Here is a 27,950-nt window from a genome sequence, read left to right on the forward strand (position 1 = left end):
AGGAAAATTGCAGCCAGGCTGAAGTGGAAGGTGCAAGTTAGGACAAAGAGAAAGCTTGTGGGCTGGATCTTGGAGATTATTTTAGGAAAACAGGTGGGAAAACAGTAGATACAAACCGTTCTGAATGTGGTTGTTATTCATTTGCTCAGTCGTGTCCATCTCTTTCCGATTCCATGAACTGCAGCACGCCAGGCTTCCCTGTCCTTCACCCTCTTCTGGGGTTTGCTCAAACTCACATCCATTGAGTCAGTGATGCTATCTAACCATCTCATCCTCTGTTGCCCTCTTCTCCTCTTGCCCTTCATCTTTCTCAGCATCAGGGTCTTTTCTAGCTAGTTGGCTCTTCGCATAAGGTGGCCAAAGTATTGGAGCTTCAGCTTAGGTAGGAGCAGAGGTGTATTTCACATTATAAGGCTGTCTCGTAAAATCTGAATCTGCCACACAACTTTGCTAGTTGGGAGTGATCTGGAGGTTTCCCAGGTGATAAAGAATACGGCTGCCAATGCAGGAGGCACGTGTTCGATCTCTGGGTCAGGAAGTTACCCTGGAGCAGGAAATGGCAACCCACTCCAGTATTCTTGCCTGGAAAATCCCCTGGATAGAGGAGCCTGGCAGGCTAACTGAGCATGCACGTGTACATCGACCTGGAGGACACTTAAAAAACCAAAACAAAAAAAAACTACTTTTAAGTATCTATGTCAATTTAGCACTGGGTTGGTATGTTTTGGCAAGACATGCATAGAGCTTCGAATATGAAATCCATCATGTTCAGTTCAGTTCAGTTCAGTTGCTCAGTCATGTCTGACTGTTTGCAACCCCATGAATTGCAACAGGCCAGGCATCCCTGTCCATCACCAACTCCCGGAGCTCACCCAAACTCATGTCCATCGAGTCAGTGATGCCATCCAGCCATCTCATCCTCTGTCGTCCCCTTCTCCTCCTGCCCCCAATCCCTCTCAGCATTAGAATCTTTTCCAATGAGTCAATTCTTTGCATGAGGTGGCCAAAATACTGGAGTTTCAGCTTTAGCATCAGTCCTTCCAAAGAATACCCAGGACTGATCTCCTTTAGAATGGACTGGTTAACTAGTGTTAATAAATAAGAAGTCACTAATGATGCTTGGAGAGCAAAACTCAGCAAATACCGGAAAAATGATGCCTAATCAGTCACATCTAATCCTTCCTTGTAAATGGTACTTACAAGATGCTTAGAAATAGTCTTATAGAAACAATTTTGTGTTTCCATGGAAACATAGGCTTGTGTAGAGGTCACCCTTCAGGCTGTCTGATTTTTGTCTTTCAGTGTCTGAGAGCTATTTTACAATTCAGTAAGTTGTTTGGAAATGACAGATAAACTGACCTTTGCCTCTGTCTTGTGGGAAAAAAGCCAGTTTTGCCTTCGTCTGCATTTTCCTTTCAGCATTCCTTTACTCCACATATGTGTGGACTTCCCCAAAACTTTCTTTTGAACTAATTTTAACATGTGCCTGGTGTTCTCATTAATTCATGAATAAGTAAAATCTTCAACACATGTCATTTTTATATCTGTGTGAGCATTGCTTTCCCTTTTTCGAAAATTACTCTTTAACAATCAGATTAAGTCTCACAAACCTTATTGCTGCAGGCTTTTTATATTATTGACTCATCATCCCTCTGCGGAAAAAATGTCTTATGAAAAAGGTCACCCTTAATCTCGATTCACAAGGTTTCCAATTAGAAGCATCTTAATTAGCAAGGCTCTGGTCTCTCTGGCCATCAGATTTTGGATGAAACTCTTATGGTGTCAAAAAAACTGCTGTTCCTTTTCACTCTGCCACTTATTTCACCCTCATTCCTTCCCGTTTCCTTTCTCAGCCTTCCTCTGTGGCCAGCTGCCTTGGTTATCACACTCTCAGGTGGCCTGACAAGGCAGAGGGCGGGAGGTCAGGTATGAATACCTAGCCACCTACTTTTTAAAAGAGCCTAATTTAGATTTATAGCAAAGAAGCCACAGGTGAAGCGGGATGAGGACAGAGGATGAGATGGTTGGAGGGCATCACCCATCCAATGGAGGCGAGCTTGGGCAAACTCAGGGGGATAGTGTGGAGAAGGAAATGGCAACCCACTCCAGTACTCTTGCTTAGAGGATCCGGTGGACAGAGGAGCCTGGTGGGCTGCTGTCCGTGGGGTCGCACAGAGTCGGACACGACTGAAGCGACTTAGCATGCGTGCATGCCTTGGAGAAGGAAATGGCAACCCACTCCAGTATTCTTGCCTGGAGAATCCCAGGGACAGAGGAGCCTGGTGGGCTGCCGTCTATGGGGTCCAACAGAGTCGGCCACGACTTAAGTGACTTAGCAGCAGCAGCAGCAGGGGGATAGTGAGGGGCAGGGAGATTTGGCGAGCTGCACAGTCTACGGGGTCGCAAAGAGTCAGATATGACTTAGCCACTAAACAACAACAAAGGGGTCACAGGCCTCCAGAACCAGGCACACATGTAAATTTCAGGGGCTCGCGGTCTTTATCCTCTCGGTCGACCTCCCTCCTTCCCTCCTCCCTCCCCGCTCCCCCTCCCACCTCCCCCGTCCCTCCCGCTTCCCTCTACCCTCTCTCCTCCCTCTGGGCCTCCCCGCCCCTCCCCGCCCTCCGACTCCGGCCTTCGCGGAGGCCGGAATCCTGGACGGTCACTGGCTCGCCGGGATCCCGCCGCGCTTCGTCACCGCGTCCACTTCCGTCTCGGCCGAAGGTGCCTCCCCGTTCGGCTGGTCCCCGACTGGCTCCCCTGGGTCCCCCAGGGCTGCGGCGCTGCCCTCTCCTGTCCAGTCCCCTCCTCCTCACGGGGTGGACAGCGGTCTTCAGGCGGCTGGAGGAGGTAGTGTGCTTTGCTGGCCCGAGGACTGCGCTGCAGGTCGGCGCTGTTCTGACTTGCGTGCGTGCGCGCGCAGGAGGCAAAGGAGGTCTTTGGCAGACGTGCACAGGGAATGAACCTATCCAGTTCACTCTCAACACCTGCTTTCAGCAAAGCAGGACATTGTCCCTTGCAGGACCGCCACCCCGCCATCCTGCTTTGGAGTGTTTTCCTGTATTACACTTTCACTGTACATTTTGAAAAGAAAGTTGAACTCATACTCTGCATAAATTTGCAATCTTTTTTTTTTTCCCCATGAAACACCATGTCACAATCCTTTCCTGCATGCTACTCTTCGTGACTGAGTTCCTACGGTTGAACATTTTGGTTGTAAAGTTCTTCCTATTAATGTAAAAGTGTGCGGGGGGGGGGGGGGGGTTGGGAATGAGCATACCTGGGTCCAGTCGGTTCTCCACACTTTGAAGCATTTATTAACACATGATGGAGAAGGGAGTGACAACCCACTCCAGTATTCTTGCCTCGGAAATCCCATGGACAGAGAGGAGCCTGGCGGGCTACAGTCCATGGGGCTGCAGAGAGTTGGACACGAAGCAACTTAGTGCGATGTTAAGAGAGACTGGGGCTGGTCTAGGAGCATGGCATCCTGGGTGCTGGCTGGGTCCTGCCAGCAGAGACTGTACAGTTCCCGCTGGGCCACGTGTGTCAGGAAGGCCCAGGCCTTGCTGACACTGGGCCCTGTGATTTAGGGCCACTTGCTGATGGGAATGCCACCTGTTGTTTTCAAAACCCATTTAAAGTAAGGTGGTCAGAAGTGAGCCTTGTGGGTATCAGTGGGAATGCCATCTGGGCCTCGCCACAGTCCAAGAAAAGGCCAAAGGCAGGTGTCTGGTTGCCAAGTTCACAGGCCAATCTAGCCTCATCCCATCTTGTTTTCTAATTAATGTTCTCAAGACTGTGTGCTCTCTGGAAAACACAGCCCAGACTGTGTGCATGTCAGTAGCAAGGTGGTATCCATGTCTCCCACCGGTCTCCTCTGTCCAAGGGATTCTCCAGGCAAGAATACGGGAGTGGGTTGCCATTCCCTTCTCCAGGATCTTCCAGACCCAGGGATCGAACTCGGGTCTTCTGCATTCCTGGCTGATTCTTTACTGTTTGAGCCACCAGGGAAAGACATGATTACTGAAAAACAAAAATAACTGGAGGAGTTGATGTTCACAGGACCATCTCTAAGGGTAGAGACTGAAGATCGATTGCCCTGCAAATTCCAATGTTGGCCCTTAGAGGAAGCCCCCCAGCCTTTCCCGGCAGCCACCTTCGCGGTCCTGTAACATTCCTCAGTGTTGCTTTCAGTGTCTTTGCAGGGATCTCCATCTCTAAATCGCCGAGGCTGCTGGCACTTTATTCCTTGACTTCTTTGCTAGTTGCATTTCCCTCAATGCCCATTTGCTTCACTCATTGAGATCTGCTTCTCTGTCTCTGTTAGAGAATCTTCATTGCTTGGGAAGTGTGACTCCCGAGTTATTTAAATCCTTGGGAGGATGAAAGCAGAGACCAGCTTTACCACCCATTTCTCTCGCCTTCTGCCCTCCAGTGAGAAAAGGAGAGTGTTCAGTTACACAGTTAAGGGTACTTTTCTGCGAAAGGCAAAATCATGACTCTAATACAAACATGAGCATGTGCTAAAGATTCTGTTTTATTCATTAAAGAGGGAACTAGGCAGGTGTTATCATTGCTTCAAAAGAAGAAGTCAAGAGGCACACATTCGTATGGAGTAAAAGGATGCCTCCGGAAGGTGCATCTTAGGGGCAGAGGGAGGACACAGCAGCCCCTTGAACTCTGCAGATGGAACACACCCCAGGGATCTCCGTGGGTCTGCTACTGCTGCTGTCGAGTCAGTCATGTCTGACTCTGCGACCTCATAGACGGCAGCCCACCAGGCTCCTCCGTCCCTGGGATTCTCCAGGGAAGAACATTGGAGCAGGTTGCCATTTCCTCCTCCAATGCATGAAAGTGAAAAGTGAAAGTGCAGTTGCTCAGTCTTGTCTGACTCTTTGCCACCCCATGGACTGCAGCCCACCAGGCCCCTCTGCCCATGGGATTCTCTTCCGTCCATGGGACTCAGTCCATGGCAAGAGTACTGGAGTGGGTTGCCGTTGCCTTCTCCCTCTGTGGGTCTAGACTTGTAATTTGGTGGAGACATTTGCTGTGTGAAGGAGGACTGGAGGGTGTTAAAGAAAAAATTAATCATTCGTGATGCTTGTTAAAAAACGGTAAGGTAGAGTTATTCAGGACCATTGTGATAGCTGTAGGGACCAGTCCAGCAGGATTTTGCAGTAGGAGAGAGGCAAGGGGCTTTAACTCCAAATGTCAGGAAAAGTGGGAATTTCTAGCCAGGGAGCAGAGTAGGAGTCAGTGGATGAAAATAAGGGGATTCCGGCTTAAGCTGACGTAACAGGATTCTTGCAGAAAATGAGCCAGGGTGAGCAGACATCCCCTGGGGGGTGGTGGAGGAGGAGGAACCGAGTCAGATATGGAGAGTAGGGGCTGAACCGACTTAGCCCGGAGTCTTACTAACACTGCACAAAGCCCAAAGTCAGAGCCTGGCTGAGAAGAGAGTTCAGAGGGTCCTGACTGGAGTCAGATCAAGGACAGCATCTTTGTTGAGGGATGAGAAAACCGGTCTGTAGAAGGTGGCTCTTGCAGTCACTCACAGTTGTGTGGGGTCTTGCATGGATGTGGTGGGTGGATCGCGGTCTTCACTGCAGCATTATGGGTGGCCTTGCCAAAAAAATTGTGCCCCTTGAGGTCTCCCCTGCTGGGGTCTGTCCTGGCCACCCCTGGTGTCATACAGAGGACTCTGACTTCTGGAGGCGTCCGTGGTGAAGACCACAGGTCTGATCTCGGCGTGGCTGGCACATGTGGCTTAGCCCACCTGCCATGATCCAGAAAAGCCCTTCTCGGTACATTTTAAGAGGCCCCCACCATAGGTGTCAGCCCACAGTCTGATCCCCTTACAGGAGGAAACCTTATCACTCACCATGACCTTGTCATGTCATTGAAGGAACTCTGTTTCAGTGGGAAAGTACCCGTTGACTATAGCACATCCTCTGAGCTGTGTGGTTCCAGGACTGTTCACTGTATTTGAGCTCTTCTGCAGCTCTGTGAATGTTGGGGATTGCTGATAGGTTTGTAAATTCTGTCCTGTCTGGTGATAAACTAATTGGCTTCCTCCCCTATGATCGAAAAATCTGTTTGGTCTCCACGTACAGTTCATATCAAGATCACTCTCCTGGGGAGACATCTGTGCCCTTTCCTTTTCCCCTTAGGCCCAGTTACAACATCTGCTTTATTTCCTCTTATTACACGAATAATACACAAGCCTTAACATGAAGTCATTTTGATAACTCTTCAGGAGTCAGAATAGTTTTCCTTTGTTTCCTGAAAGTTATGTTGTAACAAGTGTGTACTTGAGGGGTAGGGTGAGGGAAGGGCCCAAATCCTAAAGTGTCTGTGCAGAAAATTTATGTCTAGTACAGTCAGTCGAGCGTCAAGGGCACGTTTCCCAAGGCTCTTGCCCGCAGAGAAACTGTCTGCCCTGCCCGCCGTGGCCTTGGGCTGGGGCACACAGGCTGGGCTGGGCTGCTGTGCCACGTGAAGGCTCTGGCAGGAGTCCAGCCTTCGTGTGTGGCATGGCCAAGCCTGCCCTGGCCACCAGCCCTTTCTGCGGGAGAAAGACCTTTCGGGATCAGCCCAGAGAACGGCTCTCTTGGCTGTAAACATTCCCTTCAGAAAGTGGATAGCAGTGGAAAGTCAAGGAAAAAGATTCTGATTCGAGGTTGCTGCTTTTCTGCTGTCTTGCCTCCTCATTGGACCGCCCAGGTAAGAAATTAGCTGGAGGAATTGCTTTTCAAGAAATCGTGTGCAGTGGCACATGAAATTCACTGCTATTGATTGCTCTGACTTCTCTTACTAATTATTGTTCTATAACGTTGTTTACGGAAGCAAAGCCGTGAAAGATACAGTCAGATTTTTCTACGATCCAGTGGCCCACTCTGTTTGTATTTTTTCTGGTTTCCAGAGCTCTGCTTAGCAGGCAGTCTTGTTGTTGTTTTTAGCCCGACTCTTTGCAGCCCTGTGGACTGTAACTCGCCAGCTCTGTCCGTGGGATTTCCCAGGCAAGAAGACCGGCGTGGGCTGTCTTTCCTTTCTCCAGGGGATCTTCTCGACCCAGGGATCAAACCCGAGTCTCCTGCATTGGCAGGTGGATTCTTTCCTACTGAACCACCAGGGAGGTCGTCAAATGACTAACTCTTAATTTCTCTTTCCTTAAAATGTATTTATTGCTAGTTATGAACATTTAGAATCTGGTAGAAAGTACAGGGTAGCATGTAACAGCCACCTATAGTTATATGACACAGGTTTAAGATATGAATATTTTGTCCTATGTACTTGAAACCAAAACTTAAAGAAAACAACAACAATTTTATTTATTTATTTGATTTTGGCTGTGCTGGGTCTTCGTTGCTGAACAGGATTTTCTCTAGGTGCCGTGAGTGCGGGCTACTCTCTAGTTGCACTGGGAGGGCTTCTCACTTTGATGGCTTCTTGTTGCGGAGCGCAGGCTGGAGAGTGCTCAGGTTTCAGTAGTTGCAGTCCGTGGGCTCAGAAGTTGCAGTCCATGGGCTCAGAAGTTGCAGTCCCTGGGCTCAGAAGTTGCAGTCCCTGGGCTCAGAGGTTGCGGTCCGTGGGCTCAGAGGTTGCGGTCCGTGGGCTCAGAGGTTGCTGTCCCTGGGCTCAGAGGTTGCGGTCCGTGGGCTCAGAGGTTGCGGTCCGTGGGCTCAGAGGTTGCGGTCCCTGGGTTCAGAGGTTGCGGTCCCTGGGCTCAGAGGTTGCGGTCCGTGGGCTCAGAGGTTGCGGTCCCTGGGCTCAGAGGTTGCAGTCCCTGGGCTCAGAGGTTGCAGTCCCTGGGCTCAGAAGTTGCAGAAGTTGCAGTCCCTGGGCTCAGAAGTTGCAGTCCGTGGGCTCAGAAGTTGTAGGCCGTGGGCTCAGAGGTTGCAGGCCGTGGGCTCTCCAGCACAGGCTTAGTTGTTCTGGTGCATGGGCTTTGTTGCTCCACTGCATGTGGGATCTTCCTGGATCAAGGATTGAACCTGTGTCTCCTGCATTTGCAGGCAGATTGGTCACCCCTGAGCCACCAGGGAAGCCCCAAATCAAAGCTTTTTAAGGAATTAAGATGTAGCAAATACAGTTAAAACCAACAGTCTCCGTCCCTTACCTCCTGCCAATAACCACTGTGTGATGTGTGGTGTGTTTTATTGCCACGTGTTACACTTTTCCTACAGTGTATTTGTTAATGGAGTATTATTATTTGGAGGTCTTAGTGTTTATTTAGCATCAAAAAGCCATTGTCTTTTTATAAAACATGAGGTTTCGAGATTGAACATTTTGGTACATATGTATGGAGTTTGTTTACTGAACTTGCAGTGTCGTTTATAAGAATGGATTAGCTTCCTGCAGCTGCTGTAACAAATCACCACAAACTGGGTGATTTAAGACAACAGAAGCTTCCTCTCTCGTTGTCTGGAGGCCGGAAATCTGAAGTGAAGACGTTGGCAGGGCCATGCTCTTCCCGACACCTGTAAAGGAGGGTTTTTCCTTGTCTCTCTTCTGGCTTCTGGTGGTGGCTGCAGTCTTTGGCATCCTTGGCGTGTAGATGCCTCGCTCCAGCCTCTGCCTGTGTTGTCCCGTGACTGTATCTGTACCCAAATTCATTTCTCTTCTAAGGACACCAGTCATTAATTATATTAACACCCACCCTCCTCCAGGATGTTGTTGTTCGGTCTCTCAGTTGTGTCTGACATTTTATGACGCCATGGACTGCAACATGCCAGGCTTCCCTGTCCTTCACTATCTCCTGGAGTTGGCTCAAACTCATGTCCGTTGAGTCGGTGATGCCATCCAACCATCTCATCTCCTGTCGTCCCTTTCTCTTCCTGCCGTCAATCTTTCCCATCATCAGGGTCTTTTCCAATGAGTTGACTCTTCCCATCAGGTGGCCAAAGTATTGGAGCTTCAGCTTCAGTATCAGTCCTTCCAATGCATATTCAGGGTTGATTTCCTTTAGAATTAACTTCCTTGCTGTCCAAGGGACTCTCAGGAGTCTTCTCCAGCACCACAATTCTAAAGCATCACTTCTCTGGTGCTCAGCCTTCTTTATGGTCCAGCTCTCATCTCCGTACATGACTACTGGAAACACCATAGCTTTGACTATATGGACCTTTGTTGGCAAAGTAATGTCTCTGCTTTTTAATACGCTGTCTAAGTTGGTCATAGCTTTTGTTCCAAGGAGCAAGCGTCTTTTAATTTCATGGTTGCAGTCGCCATCTGCAGTGATTTTGGAGCCCAAGAAAATAAAGTCTGTCACTGTTTCCATTTTTCCTCATCTATTTGCCATGAAGTGATGGGACCAGATGCCATGATCTTGATTTTTTGAATGTTGAGTTTTAAGTCAGCTTTTCCACTCTCCTCTTTCACCTTCATCAAGAGGTTCTTTAGTTCCTCTTCTTAACCTGGTTACCTCTGCAAAGACCTTATTTCCAAATAAGGCCACTTTCATAGGTTCTGTGCGTTCAGACTTGAACAGTATCTTTGGAGGGGAACATGATTTAACCCATGACAGTGAGTAAATGACACTGTATCCCATTCTCCTCCTGATGGTCCTTAGGTTGCTTGCATAGGTTGCTTGAAATTGTTGCTACATCTTGATGGCAAGAACAGTCTTCCACATTCTCTGTGGGTGTGTGTGGTGAGCACATACAAACATATGCATGAATTTCTCCAAGGAATACACCCAGTGGGGGATTCTGGGCTGCAGGGTGTGTTCATTGTTGCCTTTGCTGACCTGCTTCCCAGAGTGTGTAGCAGTTTTTACTCCCTTCCTCCTCGCTCCATGGGCATCATCTCTTGGTGCTGAAAGACTTATTGCTGATCTGCAAGAGGTAAAATGGTATGTTGTGTTGTTCTTAGTATAATTTCCTTAAATACCATTGAGGTTAAGTATATTTTCATATATGTTTACGGACCATTCAGGTATATCCTGTTGTGAATTGCCTATTCATATCTTTGGAGCATTTTCTATTGGAGTTGTCTTTTTCTTGTTAATTTCTAACAATGCCTCATGTATTTTATCTGGATCCAACAGCCTCTACTTTGAAAAGAGTAACTTCATTTAGTCTGTATCTTGTTTTCCTCACTTTTTTTTTTATGGAATCTTTTATCTTACAGTGTTTAAAATTTTAATGAGAGTTTGAAAGCTTTTTGTTGTGGAACATCTAAAGGGTGTGTGAAAGTCCAGAGACTAGTACAACAGACACTCCTGAACCCCTCACTTCCAGCACAGTCAGAACTTGGACACTCTCTGCCACCTTCATGACCTACTGGGAGAGCCCCAGACTTCTGGTCATTTTATTAGTATGTGTGTTAGCATGTTGCTGTAAAAGATAGGACTCATTAAAACCAAAACTATTGCTGATATAATACTATTCCTCTTTGCCTTCCCTCACCACCACCCCCCCATTAAAATGATTCTCAATATCACCAAATACCCAGTCCATCGATTTTCTCCAATCTTTTTCAAGTGTGTATTTACTTATTTGGCTGTGCCGGGTCTTAGCTGCAGCATGCAAACTCTTAGTTGCAGCATGCGGGATCCAGTTTCCTGATCAAGGGATTGAACCCAGGCCTCCTGCATTGGGACTTCGGAGTCTTAGCCACTGGACCACCAAGGAAGTCCCCTCAGTTTTCTCATAAGTGTTTTTTAGACTTGGTTACATCGGCACCTTCTTGCACTTAGAACAGTAGACAGCACTTCAGCACTTCCCATGAAACCACCAGCAAAAAACAGAATTACAAAAGACGTGGCTCTAAATAGACCACGAGAAGGACACTTGTTCACAGCATGCGAGCTGAAACAGGAAGTGAGAGCACAGCCTTGTTCAGCCTTGGCTGGGCATGCGCGTCTCGGTGGCTCAGATTTTTCGCACCTCTACACAGACCTGCAGATGACGCAAAAGCCCTGCAAGTATTGATTTTGGCCTTCTGAGTAAATGTAGCAAGTAGGCAAGTTCATGAACGTAGAATCTGCAGGTCATGAGGTTCGACTGTGTGTGCTGATCACTCTCAAATGCATATCTTCAGCTTGGCCCCTGGCCCTGAGCTCGCGTGTTGTCATCCAACTGTCCCACTCAGGGCGTCTCAGAGCCATTTCAAACTCTCACGCCCCAGACTGAAGTCCTGGTCTCAAACCTGCTCTGTCTCACCCTCCCCTTCTCGTTGAGACCTTCTGTCCTTTCCCAGTTGCTCAAGCAAAAGACCTAGTCACCCCTGACTCTTTTCGGTCAAGTACCCTACCCATGCCATCTGTCAACAAAACCAATTGGCTGCACTTGAAAAATCTACTCAGCCCCTGACTTTTCTCCCTCTTTTCTCCATTGCCCCTCTTGCAGAAATAATTTGGCTTTTCCTCCATATGAGATGGGAGCTATTGGAGGATCCTGGGAAGTGGAATATCCCCCACCACCCTCCCTGATCTTTCTGTTCCAGTTACACTCTTCCTTGTTGTTCTTCACAAACTGAAAGAAAGGGGACGTCCTGGGTGGCTCAGTGGTAAAGAATCCACCGGCCGATGCAGGAGACAGGTTCGATCCGTGATCCGGAGACATCCCACATACCACAGAGCAACTAAGCCCGTGTGGCACAACTATTGGGTCTGTGCTCTAGAGCCCAGAAGCCACAACTGCCGAGCCCACGTGCGATGACTCCTGAAGCCCACATGTCCTGGAGCCTGTGGTCCACAAGAGAAGCCGTGCAGTGAGAAGTCCGCACACTGCAAGTAAAGGAAAGCCCGTGAGGCAATGGAGACCCAGCTTGGGCAAACACACACACACACACACACACACATACACACTGAAAGCAAGCCAAACTTGTGTACCGATCACCTAGGTTCAGTAAGTGTTTGCAGTTTGCCATAACTGCTTTACATGTCTATATGTGTCTTGCATGTCTGTTTGATGAATGATTTGAGGGTAAACTTAAGATGTTGATACTTCATGCCCACTTGAACATACATCTTCTAAAACTAAGAATGTTCTCCTGCATAACTATCAGTTCAGTCCAGTCCAGTTCAGTTGCTCAATTGTGTCCGACTCTGCGACCCTATGAATTGCAGCACGCCAGGCCTCCCTGTCCATCACCAACTCCCGGAGTTCACTCAGATTCACATCCATCGAGTCAGTGATGCCATCCAGCCATCTCATCCTCTGTCGTCCCCTTCTCCTCCTGCCCCCAATCCCTCCCAGCATCAGAGTCTTTTCCAATGAGTCAACTCTTCGCATGAGGTGGCCAAAGGACTGGAGTTTCAGCTTTAGCATCATTCCTTCCAAAGAAATCCCAGGGCTGATCTCCTTCAGAATGGACTGGTTGGATCTCCTTGCAGTCCAAGGGACTCTCAAGAGTCTTCTCCAACACCACAGTTCAAAAGCATCAATTCTTCGGCGCTCAGCCTTCTTCACAGTCCAATTCTCACATCCATACATGACTACTGGAAAAACCATAGCCTTGACTAGATGGACCTTAGTCGGCAAAGTAACGTCTCTGCTTTTTAATATACTATCTAGGTTGGTCATAACTTTTCTTCCAAGGAGTAAGCGTCTTTTAATTTCATGGCTACAAGCACCATCTGCAGTGATTTTGGAGCCCAAAAACATAAAGTCTGACACTGTTTCCACTGTTTCCCCGTCTATTTCCCATGAAGTGATGGGACTGGATGCCATGATCTTCGTTTTCTGAATGTTGAGCTTTAGGCCAACTTTTTCACTCTCCTCTTTCACTCTCATCAAGAGGCTTTTTAGTTCCTCTTAACTTTCTGCCTAAGGGTGGTGTCATCTGCATATCTGAGGTTATTGATATTTCTCCTGGCAATCTTGATTCCAGCTTGTGGTTCTTCCAGTCCAGCGTTTCTCATGATGTACTCTGCATATAAGTTAAATAAGCAGGGTGACAATATACAGCCTTGATGTACTCCTACTATCACACCGTAGAAATTTAATATTAATTCATAATATCAACTATCATCCATATCCATTTCCTCGATTATTCCCCAAATGTCTCTTATAGCTGTTCTTTTAAAAATCATTTTATTTATTTCATTTATTTATATTTTTATTTATTTTTTACTTATTTATTATTATTTTTCTTTATTTTATTTATTTTTGCTGGGTCTTTGTTGCTGCTCAGGCTTTTCTCTAGCTGTGGAGAGTGGCGGTTACTCTTTGTGACGATGTGCAGGCTTCTCATTGCAGTGGCTTCCCTGGCGTGGAGCACAGGCCTAGGGGACGCGGGCTTCAAGAGTCGAGGTGCACGGGCTCAGTAGCTGGGGCTCCCCGGCTCTGGAGCGCAGGCTCTGTTGTGACACACGGGCTTAGTTGCACCGAGCCATGTGGGGTCATCCTGGATCAGGGATTGAACCCACGTCTTCTGCATGGGCAGGTGGACTCTTTACCAGAGTTACCAGGGAAACGCTATAACTGTTCATAATTTGGAACCAGGATGTAGTCAAGATTCACACAGTGCATTTGGTTTTCTTTCTGTTTAATCTCTTAATCTCCTGCTGCCTCGTCCTTTATTTTTTCTTTTCCATTGATTTCTGAAGTTAGGAATGTTTCCCTCTCTCGTATTCTGTGTATCTGTCAGTTTTTTCCTGTTTCCAAATTTAATAGCATGAGGTTATTCGTACTTACTATCTATGAGTTTTAAAAGGAAACATATGTAATTTTTTCATTCCTTGTGCGATTATGTTGTTGCTCTGTGTCTTTATCATTCTGTCCTTTTTACTGATCTGGTTTCCTGGAGATATACCTATTTTATAACTCTTCAAAAAAAAACTCAGATTTTAATCATTTTCTGTTTTCTCCATTGTTTATTTTCATCTCATTATTTTCTTCTTTGGGGTTTATTCTGTTTTTTCCCCTCACTTTTTTTTTTTTGTTGTTGTTGTTTTTAAGCTGAGCTTTAAAGGATCTTAATTTCCTGACCAGGGATTGAACCCAGGGCCCCTGCAGTGGAAGCTTGGAGTCCTAACCACTGGACTACCAGGGAAGTCCCTTCTCTCACTTCATGAATTGGATTCCTAGCTTATTTCTGTTCTTTTCTTTTGTCAGTTACATACACTTGAAGAGCATCAGAGAATGCCATCCTCAAATATGGCACTTGGGCATATTGATTATTTTGAGCTGAAGGCAATTGAGAAACAGCAGATGAAAAAAGAGTTGTTTTTCACTCCCAGTTTCTACTTTTCTGCCTAAAATTAGGCCATAACTACCCCCTCCCCTGCTCTCCCACAATGAGAGGAGCAACTGTTATCACCAGAGATGAAGAGCTGTCACTGAGACGAGTCTGCATTAACAAAGTGGGCTCAAAGATCCTTCTCTTTTTATCAATTCCCCATGTCTTTCCTGGTCACATCTCCACAATTTATCACCCTTTGTTAAAATGGTATATAAGCCACGTGTCTGCTTCTTGGGCTTTCACTTCTTTTCTGCAAAGCCCCTGTGTACTCATTAAAAATATTAATAACATGTATGCTCTCTCTCCTGTTAATCTGCCATTTTTTAAAAAGGAAAGTTCATTGAAGTATGATATATTCACTCGTTTTAAATGAACAGTTTGCTTGATGCTGAAGTATCGAACTAGGTAGCCACCACCAAAACCAAGGTACAGAGCATGTCCATCATCCCAGTAAGCTCCCTGTCCTTTTGCAGCCAGTCTTCTTCCACTCCCAGCCTCTGGCAATAGTGGTTTAATTTCTTTATTATTTTACCTTCCCTGGAATGTCACAGGGGCTTGCCTAGTGGCTCAGCGGTAAGGAATCTGTCTGCCAATGTTGGAGGTGCGGGTTCAGTCTCTGGATCAGGAAGATCCTTTGGAGTAGGGGCTGGGTACCTGCCCCAGTATTCTTGCCTGGGAAATCTTTCCTATGGACAGAGGAGCCTGGTGTGCTGCAGTTCATGGGGTTGGGTTGCAGAGTCGTACATGACTGAGCATGCCTGCACATACTCTTGTACTTCTCATGTTTGTAATGGGAGTGGATTCTGATCAGCCTTCATCTTATTACTCAGAACTAGAAGTGATCATTGACTTCTTGCCTGAATACACTTCCCCAGTGGCTCAGTGGTAAAGAATCTGCCTGCCAGTGCAGGAGATGTGGGTTCGATCCCTGGGTCAGAAAGGTCCCCTGAAGAAGGAAATGGCAACCCACTCCAGAATTCTTGCCTGGAGAATGCCACGAACAGAGGAGCCTGGCAGGCTGTAGTCCATGGGATGGCAAAGAGTCAGACACAGCTGAGCAACTAAACAACATCATAGTTAAAATTAATTTTCCCTGTGCTCTTGATTTTAGTTTACTTGTTGTTTGTAAGCTTTGTCTTTGCACCACTCAGAGTATAATGCCTGTTCTCTCTCTGTAGCCCGAGTTGAGTATCTCCAATGGCTAACGAAGCTCATCCTTGTCCGTGTGACATTGGCCACAGAATAGAATATGGAGGGCTGGGGCATGAAGTTCAAGTGGAGCACATCAAGGCTTATCTCACCAAATCCCCTGTGGACGCTGGCAAAGCTGTGGTTGTCATTCAGGATATATTTGGCTGGCAGTTGCCCAACACCAGATATATGGCTGACATGATTGCAGGAAATGGATACACGTATGTATGAAATTCTGTGTGTGGGTTTTGTTTTTTTTTGGCTTAAATTCGTGTAAATTTCTGTATTTTGTTTCCTTCAAAGGAAACAAAACCAAAAAACCCTGACTGTGTTGTGACGTACATTATCTATTTTCTTATCTCACTGAAAAGAAAAAAGGAAGTGAAGTCACTCAGTTGTGTCCGACTCTTTGTGACCCTATGGACTGTAGCCTACCAGGCTCCTCCATCCATGGAATTTTCCAGGCAAGAGTACTGGAGTGGGTTGCCATTACCTTCTCCAAGGGGATCTTTCCAACCCAGGGATCGAACCTGGGTCTCCTGCACTGCAGGCAGATGCTTTACTGTCTGAGCCACCAGGGAAACCCTTAAAATGGAGAATGTCATATGATAGCCAATATCCAATGCAAGCCAACTGCTCCCAACTCAATCACTTGCCTTCAGATCCTTTGGTTGGCTGGCCGTGTAGACCTGCCGAGTGCTGAGAGAGTTATTTCCCTATGTGGGGCCCCACATAGACACTAGTGCAGGACAGCTGGGACAGAAGTCAGCAACTCTGAAATGGACCCATTACTTGGCTCCTGAAGCATCTCCACCGGGGTCAGCTTTCACACACAGGGCGCCCATGGTTATCCTGGTCTAAACACAAACTGTCATGTCAGAGTGAGATCTCCCTCACCTCCTGAAGGTCATCTCTTGGTCACGTTGTGTGGGCATGACCACCTTTGGTGAATGCTGTCATCTGTTTGCTCCTCACCACCCTGGTGTTGGTAGTAGCTTCAGGAAAGCTTCCCTGATAGCTCAATTGGCAAAGAATCTGCCTGCAATTTAGGAGACCCTGGTTCAGTTCCTGGGTTGGGAAGATCCGCTGGAGAAGGGATAGGCTCCCCACTAGAGTATTCTTGGGCTTCCCTGGTGGCTCAGCTGGTAAAGAATCCACCCGCAATGCAGGAGACCTGGGTTCAATCCCTGGGTTGGGAAGATCCCCTGGAGAAGGAAAAGGCTACCCGCACCATATTCTGGCCTGGAGAATTCCATGGGCTTTATAGTCCTTGGGGTTGCAAAGAGTCGGACACGACTGAGCAACTTTCACTTTCTTTTCAATAAAGCTTGGAGGAGAGAGGGGAGAGACCCTTCCTCTGTCCAGCTTCGCTAAGCGGAACGCCCAGCAAGCCCTGAGTGTGGTGCGCTGGATTCCCTTTTCTCAAAAAGAGGAGCTGCAAAGCAAAGGGAACGCCTGCCTCGTTCTCCTACAAGGAGAACCCATTTAAAGAGTGCACGCCCACTGACGAGTGATGTGGATTTACTGCTGACCCGAGAGAGGGTCTTCATTTGACTTTTCCCATTTCCGTGCCCTCAGGTTTCTTTTTGAAGATGTGTGCTTAGCCGCTCGGTCGTGTCCGACTCTTTGCAACCCCATGAACTGTAACCTTCCGTGCTCCTCTGTCCAGGCAAGAATACTGGAGTGGGTTGCCATGCCTTCCTCCAGGGGATCTTCCCAACCCTAACCCAGATCTCCCGCATTGCAGGCGGATTCCTTACCAGCTGAGCCACCAGGGAAGCCTCTTGGAGATGAGGCAGCTTAACTCTCCAGGGGCTACCCCAGTATAAAAACAACAGCCAATCCTGGTTGCCTTCTGGCTCGGCCAGACCGTGGGCTAGGGTGGGTCCTGGGCAATTCTCCTTCATCCTCCCAACAACTCTGCCGAGGTAGGGCTGTCGCAGTTCTCATTTTGCTGGTCAGGAAACTGGGGCGTGAAGGCAGAAGTCTCGGGGGCCCTAGGTCACCTGCTGTGACCAGGAGGCTGGATAGGATGGAGGTTTCTATTGTCTCAGTTCCGTTCAGTGCAGTCTTCAGTCGTGTCTGACTCTGTGACCCCATGGACAGCAGCATGCCAGCCTCCCTGTCCAGCACCAACTCCCGGAGCATGCTCAAACTCATGTCCATCGAGTCGGTGATGCCATCCAACCATCTCATCCTCTGTTGTCCCCTTCTCCTCCTGCCCTCAGTCTTTCCCAGCATCAGGGTCTTTTCCACTGAGTCAGTTCTTCGCATCAGGTGGCCAAAAGCATTGGAGTTTCAGCTTCAGCATCAGTCCTTCCAATGAGTATTCAGGACTGATTTCCTTTAGGATGGACTGGTTCAGGTGGGTCCATTAGCTTGGGACAGAACATAAAAATTGGGTAAAGATGCCTGTGACTTATAAAGTCCCTTCATACTTGTCTATTTTCCCTTCAGAATAGTCTTCTGAGGTTGGGTGGTGCTTGGCGCCATCTCTGTCAGATCAAGAAAAAGAGGCTGAAAGTGATTAAGTGACTTGTTAAGGTTCCAGGGGGGCGTCCCTGGTGGTTCAGTGGTAAAGAGTCTACCTGCCGATATAGGAGATGAGGGTTCGATCCCTGGGTTGGGAAGATCCCCTGGAGGAGGAAATGGCAACCCACTCCAGTATTCTTGCCTGGGAAGTCCCATGGACAGAGGAGCCTGGCGGGCTACAGTCCATGGGGTCGCCAAAAGGCAAAAAGTCGGACATGACTTCGTGACAACATAAGGTTTCAGGGCAGAACGGGGCAGTCCTGGGACCTGAACTTAGATTCTCCTGACCCGATTTCAGAGTTCTTCCTCCCACCATCACTCCCCGCCCCCGCAAGAGGAGGAGCTGTGTTCCTCTGTCCATGGCCATGACCTTTACTTTAGGATCTGGGTCTCTGGCTGGAGCCACGTTGCCCAGTCCCTGGGCTGATGCTCATGGAAGGACCTGACGTGGACCCCACAAGCCATCTTGTCCACTCCTCAGCCCTTTTAGAGCCTGCCCAAACCAGACCCTCCAGGCAGGAGATTGTGCCCCATTGGCCTCTTGGGCAGAGGCTGAGAAATTGCTTGGTCATGGTGACTGGACCGCTCAGAGGTGTGCCCGCTGGCCCGAGGCTAACTCAAAAGGCCTGCTGAGAGGTGTGGCTCCCCAGGGGTAGGTGCCACCCAGAACCTTTGTCCCAGGTGTTACACCTCGTGGGCATTGTGCTGAGGCAGGCGTTTTGGAGGGGTGGGGCTCTGAACAGGCTGCTGGCGGCCGTGCACCTTGGGTTGTGAAATCCAAGATGCTCTGGCCTGGGGCCAACTGGCCCGTTTGCCATGATTACAGTCCGCCTGGTGGCCACTGCTTTTTCTTTTCGCGTGGTCCAGAACCTCTTCCAGCACGGTAGGTTTCGTAAGGAAGGTAAACAGAGCCCGAGCCCCAGCAGCTCCGACACTAAGACGGGTGGCTCTCCTATTTTACAGAACCATTGTTCCAGACTTCTTTGTCGGGCAGGAGCCATGGGATCCCTCGGGGGACTGGTCCACCTTCCCGGAGTGGTTGAAGACCAGAAATGCCAGAAAGATTGATAAGTAAGTTAACGAGTGTGTCACCAGCCAGCATGGCGGTCTTGGTAGAGCCCCCAGGGACCCAGGAAGCAAGAGGCTGGAGGGAGGGGCGGGTCTGGCTTCTCCATCACATAGGACCTTAGAGGCTACTGCTCACCGAGTCCTTCCTGAGGCAGGAAGACAAGGTCTATGTGGTGGAGGGGTAGAACCGCACAGGCACCCTACCACCAGCAAGCTCACTTGCTTTGCCTTCTGGGAAATTCTTCATAGCACGGATGCTGAGGGAGCTTTCTTGAAGTCCCTGGGGTCCCCTCTCCCTTGGGCTCTTGGGGGCTATAGATCAACATGCCTTCCTCTTCCTCGGGCTGCAGAACCGCTTGAAACAACAGGCAGAGAAGAGAGACTCGAGAAAGCCTCAGGCCCGTTTCTGCTCAGCGGATTGGAAACAAAGCCTTGAGTGCTGTTCTCCCCCAGCGAGCCTCCCCACCTCCCTGGGGAAACTGCGGGTCTTTAGACCAGACCTGCCAGACCAGGGCTGCTGTCTTGCCAGGGTCCAGGGAACAGTGGGAAGAAAAGTGGGGGGCGGGAAATCCCCCAGATTGCAGCCTTTCATTGAATTGGCTCCAGCCAGTTCAGAAGCAAGGACCAGAGTGCTCAGCTGCCACTCGAATCCCTTCTCTGTCTGGAGGGTGAAGGATGGAGACGGGGGAAGAGGCGGGATGTTCTCCAGGGCCAAGCTCCTCCTGAGTTAGAGACCTGAGTCCCGGGCAAACGACTCCACCAACCCCTAGGCCTCGGCTCCCATCATTGGACTTTGTCCTGCCATGCATGTGAGCCTCGTGTTTGATAAGTTGCCCCCAAGCCCAGGCTGGGGCAATTGCAATAACAAAAGGCTCCCTGCCGGTGGCCACCTAGTCCCCGGACTCTCCGCTCCTCTAGAGCTGACCCCGGGCTGTGGGCCCCTCTGTCCCCTGACCTGGGGGACCCCACGCTGACCCCTGCCCCCAGCCCCCAGGGGCCCGACAATGGAGCTGGCATCAGACAAAGGTGTGGAGATGGGCATCCCGGGGATACCTTCTGAGCTATGGATCAGCCTTTGCTCAGAGTCAGAAGATACCTCCCCAGCCTATCCGCCGTCCGCTGCAGCTCCTCGGCCCCCCTCCCCACGCTCACTGGGGTTCTGGACACCCTCTCTCTGGGTGCCTGTGCGGAGCAGCCGTGACGCTCTATGGCTCAGGCCAGGGTCTCCCTCGGGTCCCTGCACAGTCCATCAGGCTGGGGAGATGCTGCAGGCTGCCCTGGGAGCTCCCCTCTTGCCAGAGCGTATCAGCAAGAGTAACAGCCTCAGGGTCTCACTGCGGGGGAGACCAGGGCCAGCGGCTCCCTTTGGAATTGCCTCTGGGGTGTGAAGCACCTTGTCTTGCGTCCCATCCCGGGAGATCTCACTTCAGGGCTATGGAGCCCCGGCTCCTTGCCCCAAGCTGGGGGACCCTCAGAGGTCACCCCAGCTCCAAGCTCCCCGAGGAGCCAGGTGAGGCTTTTGTAGAGACTGTGCCACTCCCCACTTTCTGTCCCCATCCTGCTTTCTCCCTTCCCCAGGGTGGACCCCGAGATCACTGGGGACCCAAGCTCCCACACATTTATCCATTTCCAGGCCTCCCTCCCGGGGGTTCAAGCTGCAAGCCGAAGGAAAACAAAATAAGCAAAGAGTTAAGAGTAAATTAGAAGTCGAAACACAAGAAAACCCAAGAGCCTGGGATGTGACTATGAAATTCAGCTTTGCGTGTGGGGGTGGGCTGGAGAGACTAGTTAGGACATTTTGAGGAAGAGCCCACGGGGCTGCCTCCCGTTTGTGAGTTCAGATCTGGGTGGTCCTTTCTGGCAGGCATCAGAGCAGCCCAGAGGGAACCCTCCACAGGGGATAAGGAGAACTGCACCTTTTCAATCAAAATGAGACATAAAATGCAAACACTAATTTGGAAAGTAGACCGAAGTCCTCGTGCCTGGTCAAGTCTTTTGTTTGAAAGAAAAGCCATCTTGAACTTACTGCTTAAGCAGTCGTGGGATTTGTTGGCTGACAGAACTGAAAAGAGGTAGTTTCTGGCTCTGAGCAGAGGTTGATCCGTAGCTCAGAAGGTATCCCCAGGATTCAGCCTCCACACCCTTGTCTGATGCTGGCTCCATTCTCGGGCAGCGTTTGCCTCTGGATGACAAGATGGCTGCAGCAGCTCCAGCCTCCTGTTGACTCTTTTCCTAGCAACCCAGCAAAATTCCCATTTTGTCCTGATGGTTATGATTGGGTCACAGGTCCATCCTTGAACCATTTATTGTGGCCAGAGATCACTTATACTCTGACTGGCCAGGCCTGAGTCACATATTACCCTCCTGGAACCAAGGCCCCCAAGGTATATGGACCAAGCATGGGGAAGAGAGATTCGTCTAAAGCTAAATCCTGGTGTTCCTGGGAAAGTGGGGAATATTCGCAGCAACAAAAGCAAAGATAGGGTCACTCGAGTCGGTTAAAGAATTTTTACAGAAATGCCCTCTTCCTTCTTGTCCCCTCCAATTAAGGCACTTATTCTTCAGATCAGAGCATTTGAGAAAACCCAAAATGACACAAACAGTGGCTTATTCCATTTCATTTTGCAGAATTACTCAGTTACTGCCCTTCTAACATTGTGAAAACTACTTGCACTCAGAATGGTATGATACAAACGTTTAAGTATGTTCCAAGATATCTTATGATTAAAGGAGAAAAAAAGTGGAAGAGAATTGTTTTCTCTCTCCTGTTCTCTTTTTTATCCTTAATTGCAAACAGACAGCATTTCTTTCTTATCAGAACAAGCAGAACTTTCTGGGCAGGGCTTGCAGCCCTGCCTCCATTTTGGCATCTTGTGTCTAAAAAAAAAAAGTTGTATGAGTTCCAAATGACCACTTTGCAAAAGAGCCATTTGCGAGAGGAGGGCTGCTGTCCCGGGTCCCCTCGGGCTTGCCTTGTCTTTGTGGCTTTCCCAACACCGCTGGGCTCCTGGGCACCAGAGGAAAGAGGCGAGGCCGAGTTAGAGTGCTGGGCAGGGAGCACGACGGTGCCCGGTCAGACAGGGCTGGGGAGCTGCCTCCTGGTTGCGGCTGGGCCCTCCTGGGGAGGAGAGAGAGGAGCTGGAGGTGCTTTCTGGGGCAGGACTTGGATCAGGCCCTCGAGCTGAGCTGCAGTCGTTGGCTTTGATTCCAAGGCTGTGGGAGACTGTTGCTCAAACTCGTCCTGTTTGTGCCGCCCTGTCGGGTGGTTGGAAGAGGCTGGGCTTGGCAGGGAGACTTCCCGGGGGATAGGGTACTGGTTACTCATCAGCTGGGCAGGAGGGCAGGGCTCTGAAGGTACGAATCTCAGACCTTCCCAGAACAGCTGCTGACAAAGCCCTGTAACCACTGGCACTTGCTGCCCGGCTCGCTTTCAAGGGGCCACACAATACCTTTTTTTTTTTTTTGCAGGGAGGGGTGGGGGGTCGTGCTGTGCAACTTGCTGGATCTTAGTTCCCTGACCGGGGATTGAACCTGGGCCCTAGCAGTGGAGGTGCTGAGTCGTAACCACTGAACCACCCGGTTATTCCCCTTGAATGACTTTCCTTTCCGTTTCTTAGAGAGTTCGATGCAGTCTTGAAGTATCTGAAGCAACAGTGTCAGGCCAAGAGAATCGGCGTCGTGGGATTCTGCTGGGGTGGAATTGCTGTTCATCATCTGATGTTGAAATACCCAGAGCTCAGGGCAGGGGTGTCCGTCTATGGTAAATCTGCCTTGTGTGTTTTTACACAGTGAAAGCCGGAGCGGGTGTTGAGGGACAATGGCCGCAAGCCGCTTCCCCAGCTGAGGGTCTTGAATGTAACACAAAACCCAGTTGTGTAGAGATGTTGTGCTGATCTTCAGGAAACGGTTTTAAGAATCTGAAGCTAGAGGTGGATGTTCTAGCTGACCAGAGGAAACGAGGGCCCGGCAGCGTGCCTTTGGGAAAACCCCCTAGCCCACGGGCTCAATTTTTCACCTAGGATGGAGGGGAGAATGTTTATTTCCACGATAAGGTTAATATCAAACAATATTGTTAGCCACAGCTTTGAAAAGATTTTTTTTCTAAGATATGAATTCTCAACTACTCATACATGTGTGCCCTCCTGCACACACACACACACACACACACACACACACACACACACAGAGGTTTCCCAGGTGGCACTAGTGGTAAAGAATCCGCCTGCCAGTGCAGGAGATGGTTTGACCCCTGGCTTGGGAAGATCCCCTGGAGGAGGGAATGGCAGCCTGCTCCAGTATTCCTGCCTGGAGAGTCCCCATGGACAGAGGAGTCTGGCGGACTCTTTAGTCCATGGTGTCGCAAACAGCTGGACATGGCTGAGCAGCTGAACACCCGCACATGAAGAAAGGGAAAACCCACTCTAAAATGTAAATAGCAACATAAACATTTCATCCAGATAGACCAAAGGTATCACAGCAGTGACATAAGAACGTTGTTATCTGTGTCAGTCAGTTCAGTCTCAGTCCTGACTCTTTGTGACCCTGTGAACCGCAGCATGCCAGGCCTCGCTGTCCATCACCACCTCCCGGAGTCCACCCAAACCCATGTCCATCGAGTCGGTGATGCCATCCAACCATCTCATCCTCTGTCATCCCCTTCTCCTCCTGCCCTCAATCTTTCCCAGCATCAGGGTCTTTTCACATGAGCCAGCCGTTCGCAACAGGTGGCCAAAGTATTGGAGTTTCAGCTTCAACATCTATGTACATAAACATTAAGTTAGGATGTGAAACGTTTGATTTTGGCTTTTTTTCATAGTCGTATATTCCATAGTATGCTAGAGATTCTTATTTAGCTTAATAGTTCCTTACTGTGGTATTTTCACTTACTTTCGGCATTTAAAAAGCCCTTTACCTGTTAACTTACACAAAGGTGTTAGTAAAGTTGCTGCTGTGCGCAATGGGGCTGGCGCTCCGGCGTGGACTGCTCGCCGACGCCCCCTCGTGGTCGCTGCTGCGAAGTGCCGACTGCGGAGCCTAGCTGGTCTTAGAGCCCTGGGGTCTCAAACGGCGGTCCAGCCACCCAACCTGGCCTTAACAAGATAGTGCAGAAAGCATGGCCCTCTTTCCCATGGCTCTTCTAGAGAAGAATTGCAGCTAAAGGGAGGCTCTCCGGGTTACCTAACTTTACTACAGAAAATGGGGAAATTTTATCTCCTCCCTCCCTAATCAGGATTCCCCATGACCACCCCTGAGTCAGGCTCCTCTGTGAGTCCTGTTTGCCTAGGTCCCGACCTTGGGCTCTGTCCTTGGCAAGAGTCCTCCACCCTCGATACGTGATCAAACTCCTCATGTCCCACCCTCGATGTCTTGTCACCCTGGCCTGCCTCCAGCAAGGAGAAAGTGTTAGTTGCTCAGTCCTGTCCGACTCTTTGTGACCCCAAGGACTCTCCGTGGATTGTACCTCTGTCCATGGGATTCTCCAGGCCAGAATACTGGAGTGGGTAGCCTTTCCCTTCTCCAGGGGATCTTTCTGACCCAGGGATCGGACCCGGGTCTCCGGCACTGCAGGCAGATTCTTTACTGTCTATGCCACCAGAGAAGCCCTGTCTCCAGCGAAGGCTTTGTCGAATGCTATCTGGCCAGCATCCCCTTTCCGCTTGGTCCCTTTGTGACTTTCCATCCACCAGTCCTCACTCTGCTTTATTGTCAGTAAATCCCTCTTGTCCTTACAGTGTGGTTGAGTCTGGTCTCCCTCTGCCGCTGCAAATTCTTATTGAATAAAACATCCATATCGTGTTTTAATAGGTGCCAAAATAATCTTTTCTTAAAGCTCCTCTTGAGCTTCCCTGATAGCTCAGCTGATAAAGAATCCACCTGCAATGTGTGAGGCCCTGGTTTGATCCCTGGGTCAGGAAGAGCCCCTGAAGAAGAGAAAGGCTACCTACTCCAGTATTCTGGCCTGGAGAATTCCATGGACTGTATAGTTCATGGGGTTGCAAAGTCGGACATGACTGAGCAACTTTGACTTAGAACTTCTCTTATTTCAAAATGTCAATGGATGGCAAAACTTTTACAGATTTTCCTATAGGACTGAGCACACCCACAGTTGTCTGAATCCATGAGGATTTTGACTAAATGATCTCTAAATTTCTAAAGGCACCTTTAGAAGGATAAAAGCCAATTATTATAAGTGACCCGCTAGGACCCTGCGCTGTCCCCGGGGACTTCATACGCTTGGTCTTATTTGAGCACAAATACCCCGTCGAACACTGAAGTCAGAACCTTGGGGCTTGAGTAGACTGTGAGAAACTTCCAGAACAGCCCTGGTCAGATGGTCCAGGTTAGAAAGTTATCAGTTCTTGGTAAATGAAGGCACAGCCTGGGAGGGAGCATTTTTCAGGCTGCTCCGCCGCATCTTTACCAGCCAGGCAGCCGGCAAGGTCTACAGTCATCATTTAATGGCCCGATTCCTGGTGAGTGAGGTGGAGAGAAGGGAGAGCTGACTCAGCAGCCTTCTCTTTGAGCCCAGTTGTATGGGCCAGGCCACTTCTGTGGAACTGCTAAAAAAGAAGAGAGAGAAAACCCCCAAAGCACATGTCTTCCTTTGGAAAATCAAGCTCGCGTCATTTTCTGTGGCTCGCGTACGGGAATCACACCCTTGTGTCTGCCCCTTCTCCAGGCATCATCAAAGACGCTGAAGACATGTACAGTCTGAAGAATCCCACGCTGTTCATCTTTGCTGAAAACGATGCTGTGATTCCTCTCGAGCAGGTAAGCTGGCATCTTGTTTAAGAGGATGACTTGACATTTCGGGGAAGATATCCCAAAGGATTTGTGTGTTGCTCCAGATAGTTTTCAACATTGAAATTTTAAAAGTGGGTTTTCTTTTGGGGGGGATTGTAGAGAGAGAGCGAGCTGGCATGGAGGCTCCTGGTAAGCAGGCCCTGCCTCCCTGTGCCCCGTGTGTAACCCACCAATTACCATAAGTTCTCTGTCCTTGAAGACATGGTTTTGTTAAATCCAGTATGTTGATAAGGAAAAGGCAGAAGGGAACTGTGGTTCAAAGCAGTTGTTTGGAAATTACTGTAGTTATTCATAACCCTTGTTGTTATTCAGTCACCAAGTCGTGTCTCTTTGGGACCCCATGGACTGCAGCACGCCAGGCCTCCCTGTCCATCACCATCTCCTGGTCTTTGCCCAAGTTATATCTATTGAATTGGTGATGCCATCCAAATACAATACATCATATTACAACCAATGCATTATATTAATGTTGAATATACATTTCAAACAACTTATATTTGAATCTACTGAAGTACAGATTGAATCCACTGAATATTGTGTGGTCAAATAGATTGAAGTATATTTTGAGTAATATGTGAATATATTAATATAACTTCAAAATAATGGATGTATCATTCTTATCAACATACTGCTCTGAATTCTGTCCTTTGCGAGAGGTTAGGATGGTGTCAGTTATAAAATTAAAAGTGAAAGCTTCATTCTAGCTCTGGTGCTTAAAGCACGGACGTTAAAGCTCTGTGATGAGCATTCAGGGAAGGAGTGGAGACTGGAACATACTGCTGGAGGGGTAATATCCTATCTTCATGACGTCTTTTTCCAACCAGGTCTCTTTGCTGACTCAGAAGCTGAAAGAGCACTGCAAAGTGGAATATCAAATTAAAACGTTTTCCGGGCAGACGCATGGCTTTGTGCATCGCAAGAGAGAAGACTGTTCGCCTGAAGACAAGCCGTACATTGACGAGGCGAGGAGGAACTTACTCGAGTGGCTGAACAAGTACGTGTAGCCACGGGCAAGGGCAAACTTTCTACAAGTAGCTCTCATTCGGAAATGTGCTTTGACATGTTTAGATCATTTTACTTTCACTTTACAGAAAATAAATCAAGGAGTCCTGAAATTCATCGTGTCATTTGAAACACAAATTCAGAAGGAAAAGTTAATGTATGAAATACTTTTATCTTTAACATATGCCCAAAATAAGATTTTTAACAACAGGGCAATACCTGTAGAATTTGGGCGATAGAGTAATATCCTATTAGCAAAAAATCCTAGAGGTCCCCAAGGAACACGTGACTACTCAGGTATGGCCTTCCTGGCTTGAATTGAGCGCATTCTCTAGAACAATTAAATTAGCGAAAGCATGAAATGTAAACTCAGGTAGAGCAAAAGCCCACCGTCATTGTACTTTAATCTCTGTCTTTACAGGAATGAATTTGTCATGATCATATACATATTGAGATTAAAGTAGGGTTCCATTGAACTAATTATATAAAGCTTATAACCTTGATTTTTTGGGTTTTTGAATCTGTGGCTTTTTCTAAAATCTAATAAACAGTGGATGAGAGTTGCCATCTGGCTGTCTCATGGTTTTTCAAACACAGCCATTTTTGGGCCCCTGGGGTTGGAGCTGCATCAAAAACTGCTCCTGTATTCAACCAGGAGGCTGGCGGTGTCAGAGGTGAAGCTTCAGTGTTTACACTGAAATTCATTAAAATGAAATCAAAGCTCAGGGATTTCCCTGGTGGTCCAGAGGTTAAGAATTCACCTCTTCACGAAGAGGGGTGTGGGTTCAATCCCTGGTTGGGGAGCTGAGATTCCCACATGCCTTGTGGCCCCCAAACCAGAACATAAAACAGAAGCAATATGGTAACACATTTAATAAAGGGCTTTAAAAAATGATTCTCATTAAAAAAATATCAAAGCCAAGCCCTGGCTCCTCAAGAGCCGCCTCCCGAGTCAAGGCTCGGTAGCCGCGGGTGGGCACAGCTTCTGAGTTTCTGCATCTGTGGCTTTTCCCGCATGCCATGGCCGCACCCTGCTGATGCCGTGAGACCTGCAGCCGCCCTTCTCGGCTGCAACTTGGAGACTCTCCACCCAGCCGGGTCCTCAGCCTTCCCTCCCACTGCCCCTGGGGTCTGCAGACACTGAAGGCTGCTTGTGTTCCCCC

General features: G+C 48.7%; 1 protein-coding gene across 2 annotated transcripts; it reads left to right on the top strand.

Annotated features, from left to right (window-relative positions):
- Positions 1–2,619: 2,619 nt before the first annotated feature.
- On the top strand, positions 2,620–27,352 carry CMBL (carboxymethylenebutenolidase homolog). 2 transcript variants are annotated; one of them, XM_069556078.1, is made up of 6 exons: positions 2,620–2,850; positions 15,369–15,602; positions 18,877–18,984; positions 22,599–22,741; positions 25,661–25,752; positions 26,610–27,352. In XM_069556078.1, exons 2-6 carry the CDS (start codon positions 15,388–15,390, stop codon positions 26,787–26,789), a joined length of 738 nt encoding a protein of 245 aa, XP_069412179.1. In that variant the 5' UTR covers positions 2,620–2,850; positions 15,369–15,387; the 3' UTR covers positions 26,790–27,352. The 2 variants fall into 2 exon arrangements, with proteins under 2 accessions (XP_069412179.1, XP_069412178.1); XM_069556077.1 differs by lacking the exon at positions 2,620–2,850 and adding an exon at positions 6,206–6,726.
- The last annotated feature ends 598 nt before the right edge of the window (positions 27,353–27,950 follow it).

This window comes from Ovis canadensis, chromosome 16, assembly GCF_042477335.2.
Source record: "Ovis canadensis isolate MfBH-ARS-UI-01 breed Bighorn chromosome 16, ARS-UI_OviCan_v2, whole genome shotgun sequence".
Taxonomy (NCBI): Eukaryota; Metazoa; Chordata; class Mammalia; order Artiodactyla; family Bovidae; genus Ovis; species Ovis canadensis.

Coding starts and splice junctions, on each gene's coding strand:
- CMBL (XM_069556078.1), top strand. CDS start 15,388: ATGGCTAACGAAGCTCATCCTTGTCCGTGTGACATTGGCCACAGAATA. Junction 22,742..25,660: donor GGCAGGGGTGTCCGTCTATG/GTAAATCTGCCT, acceptor CCCCTTCTCCAG/GCATCATCAAAGACGCTGAA. Junction 25,753..26,609: donor CTGTGATTCCTCTCGAGCAG/GTAAGCTGGCAT, acceptor TTTTCCAACCAG/GTCTCTTTGCTGACTCAGAA.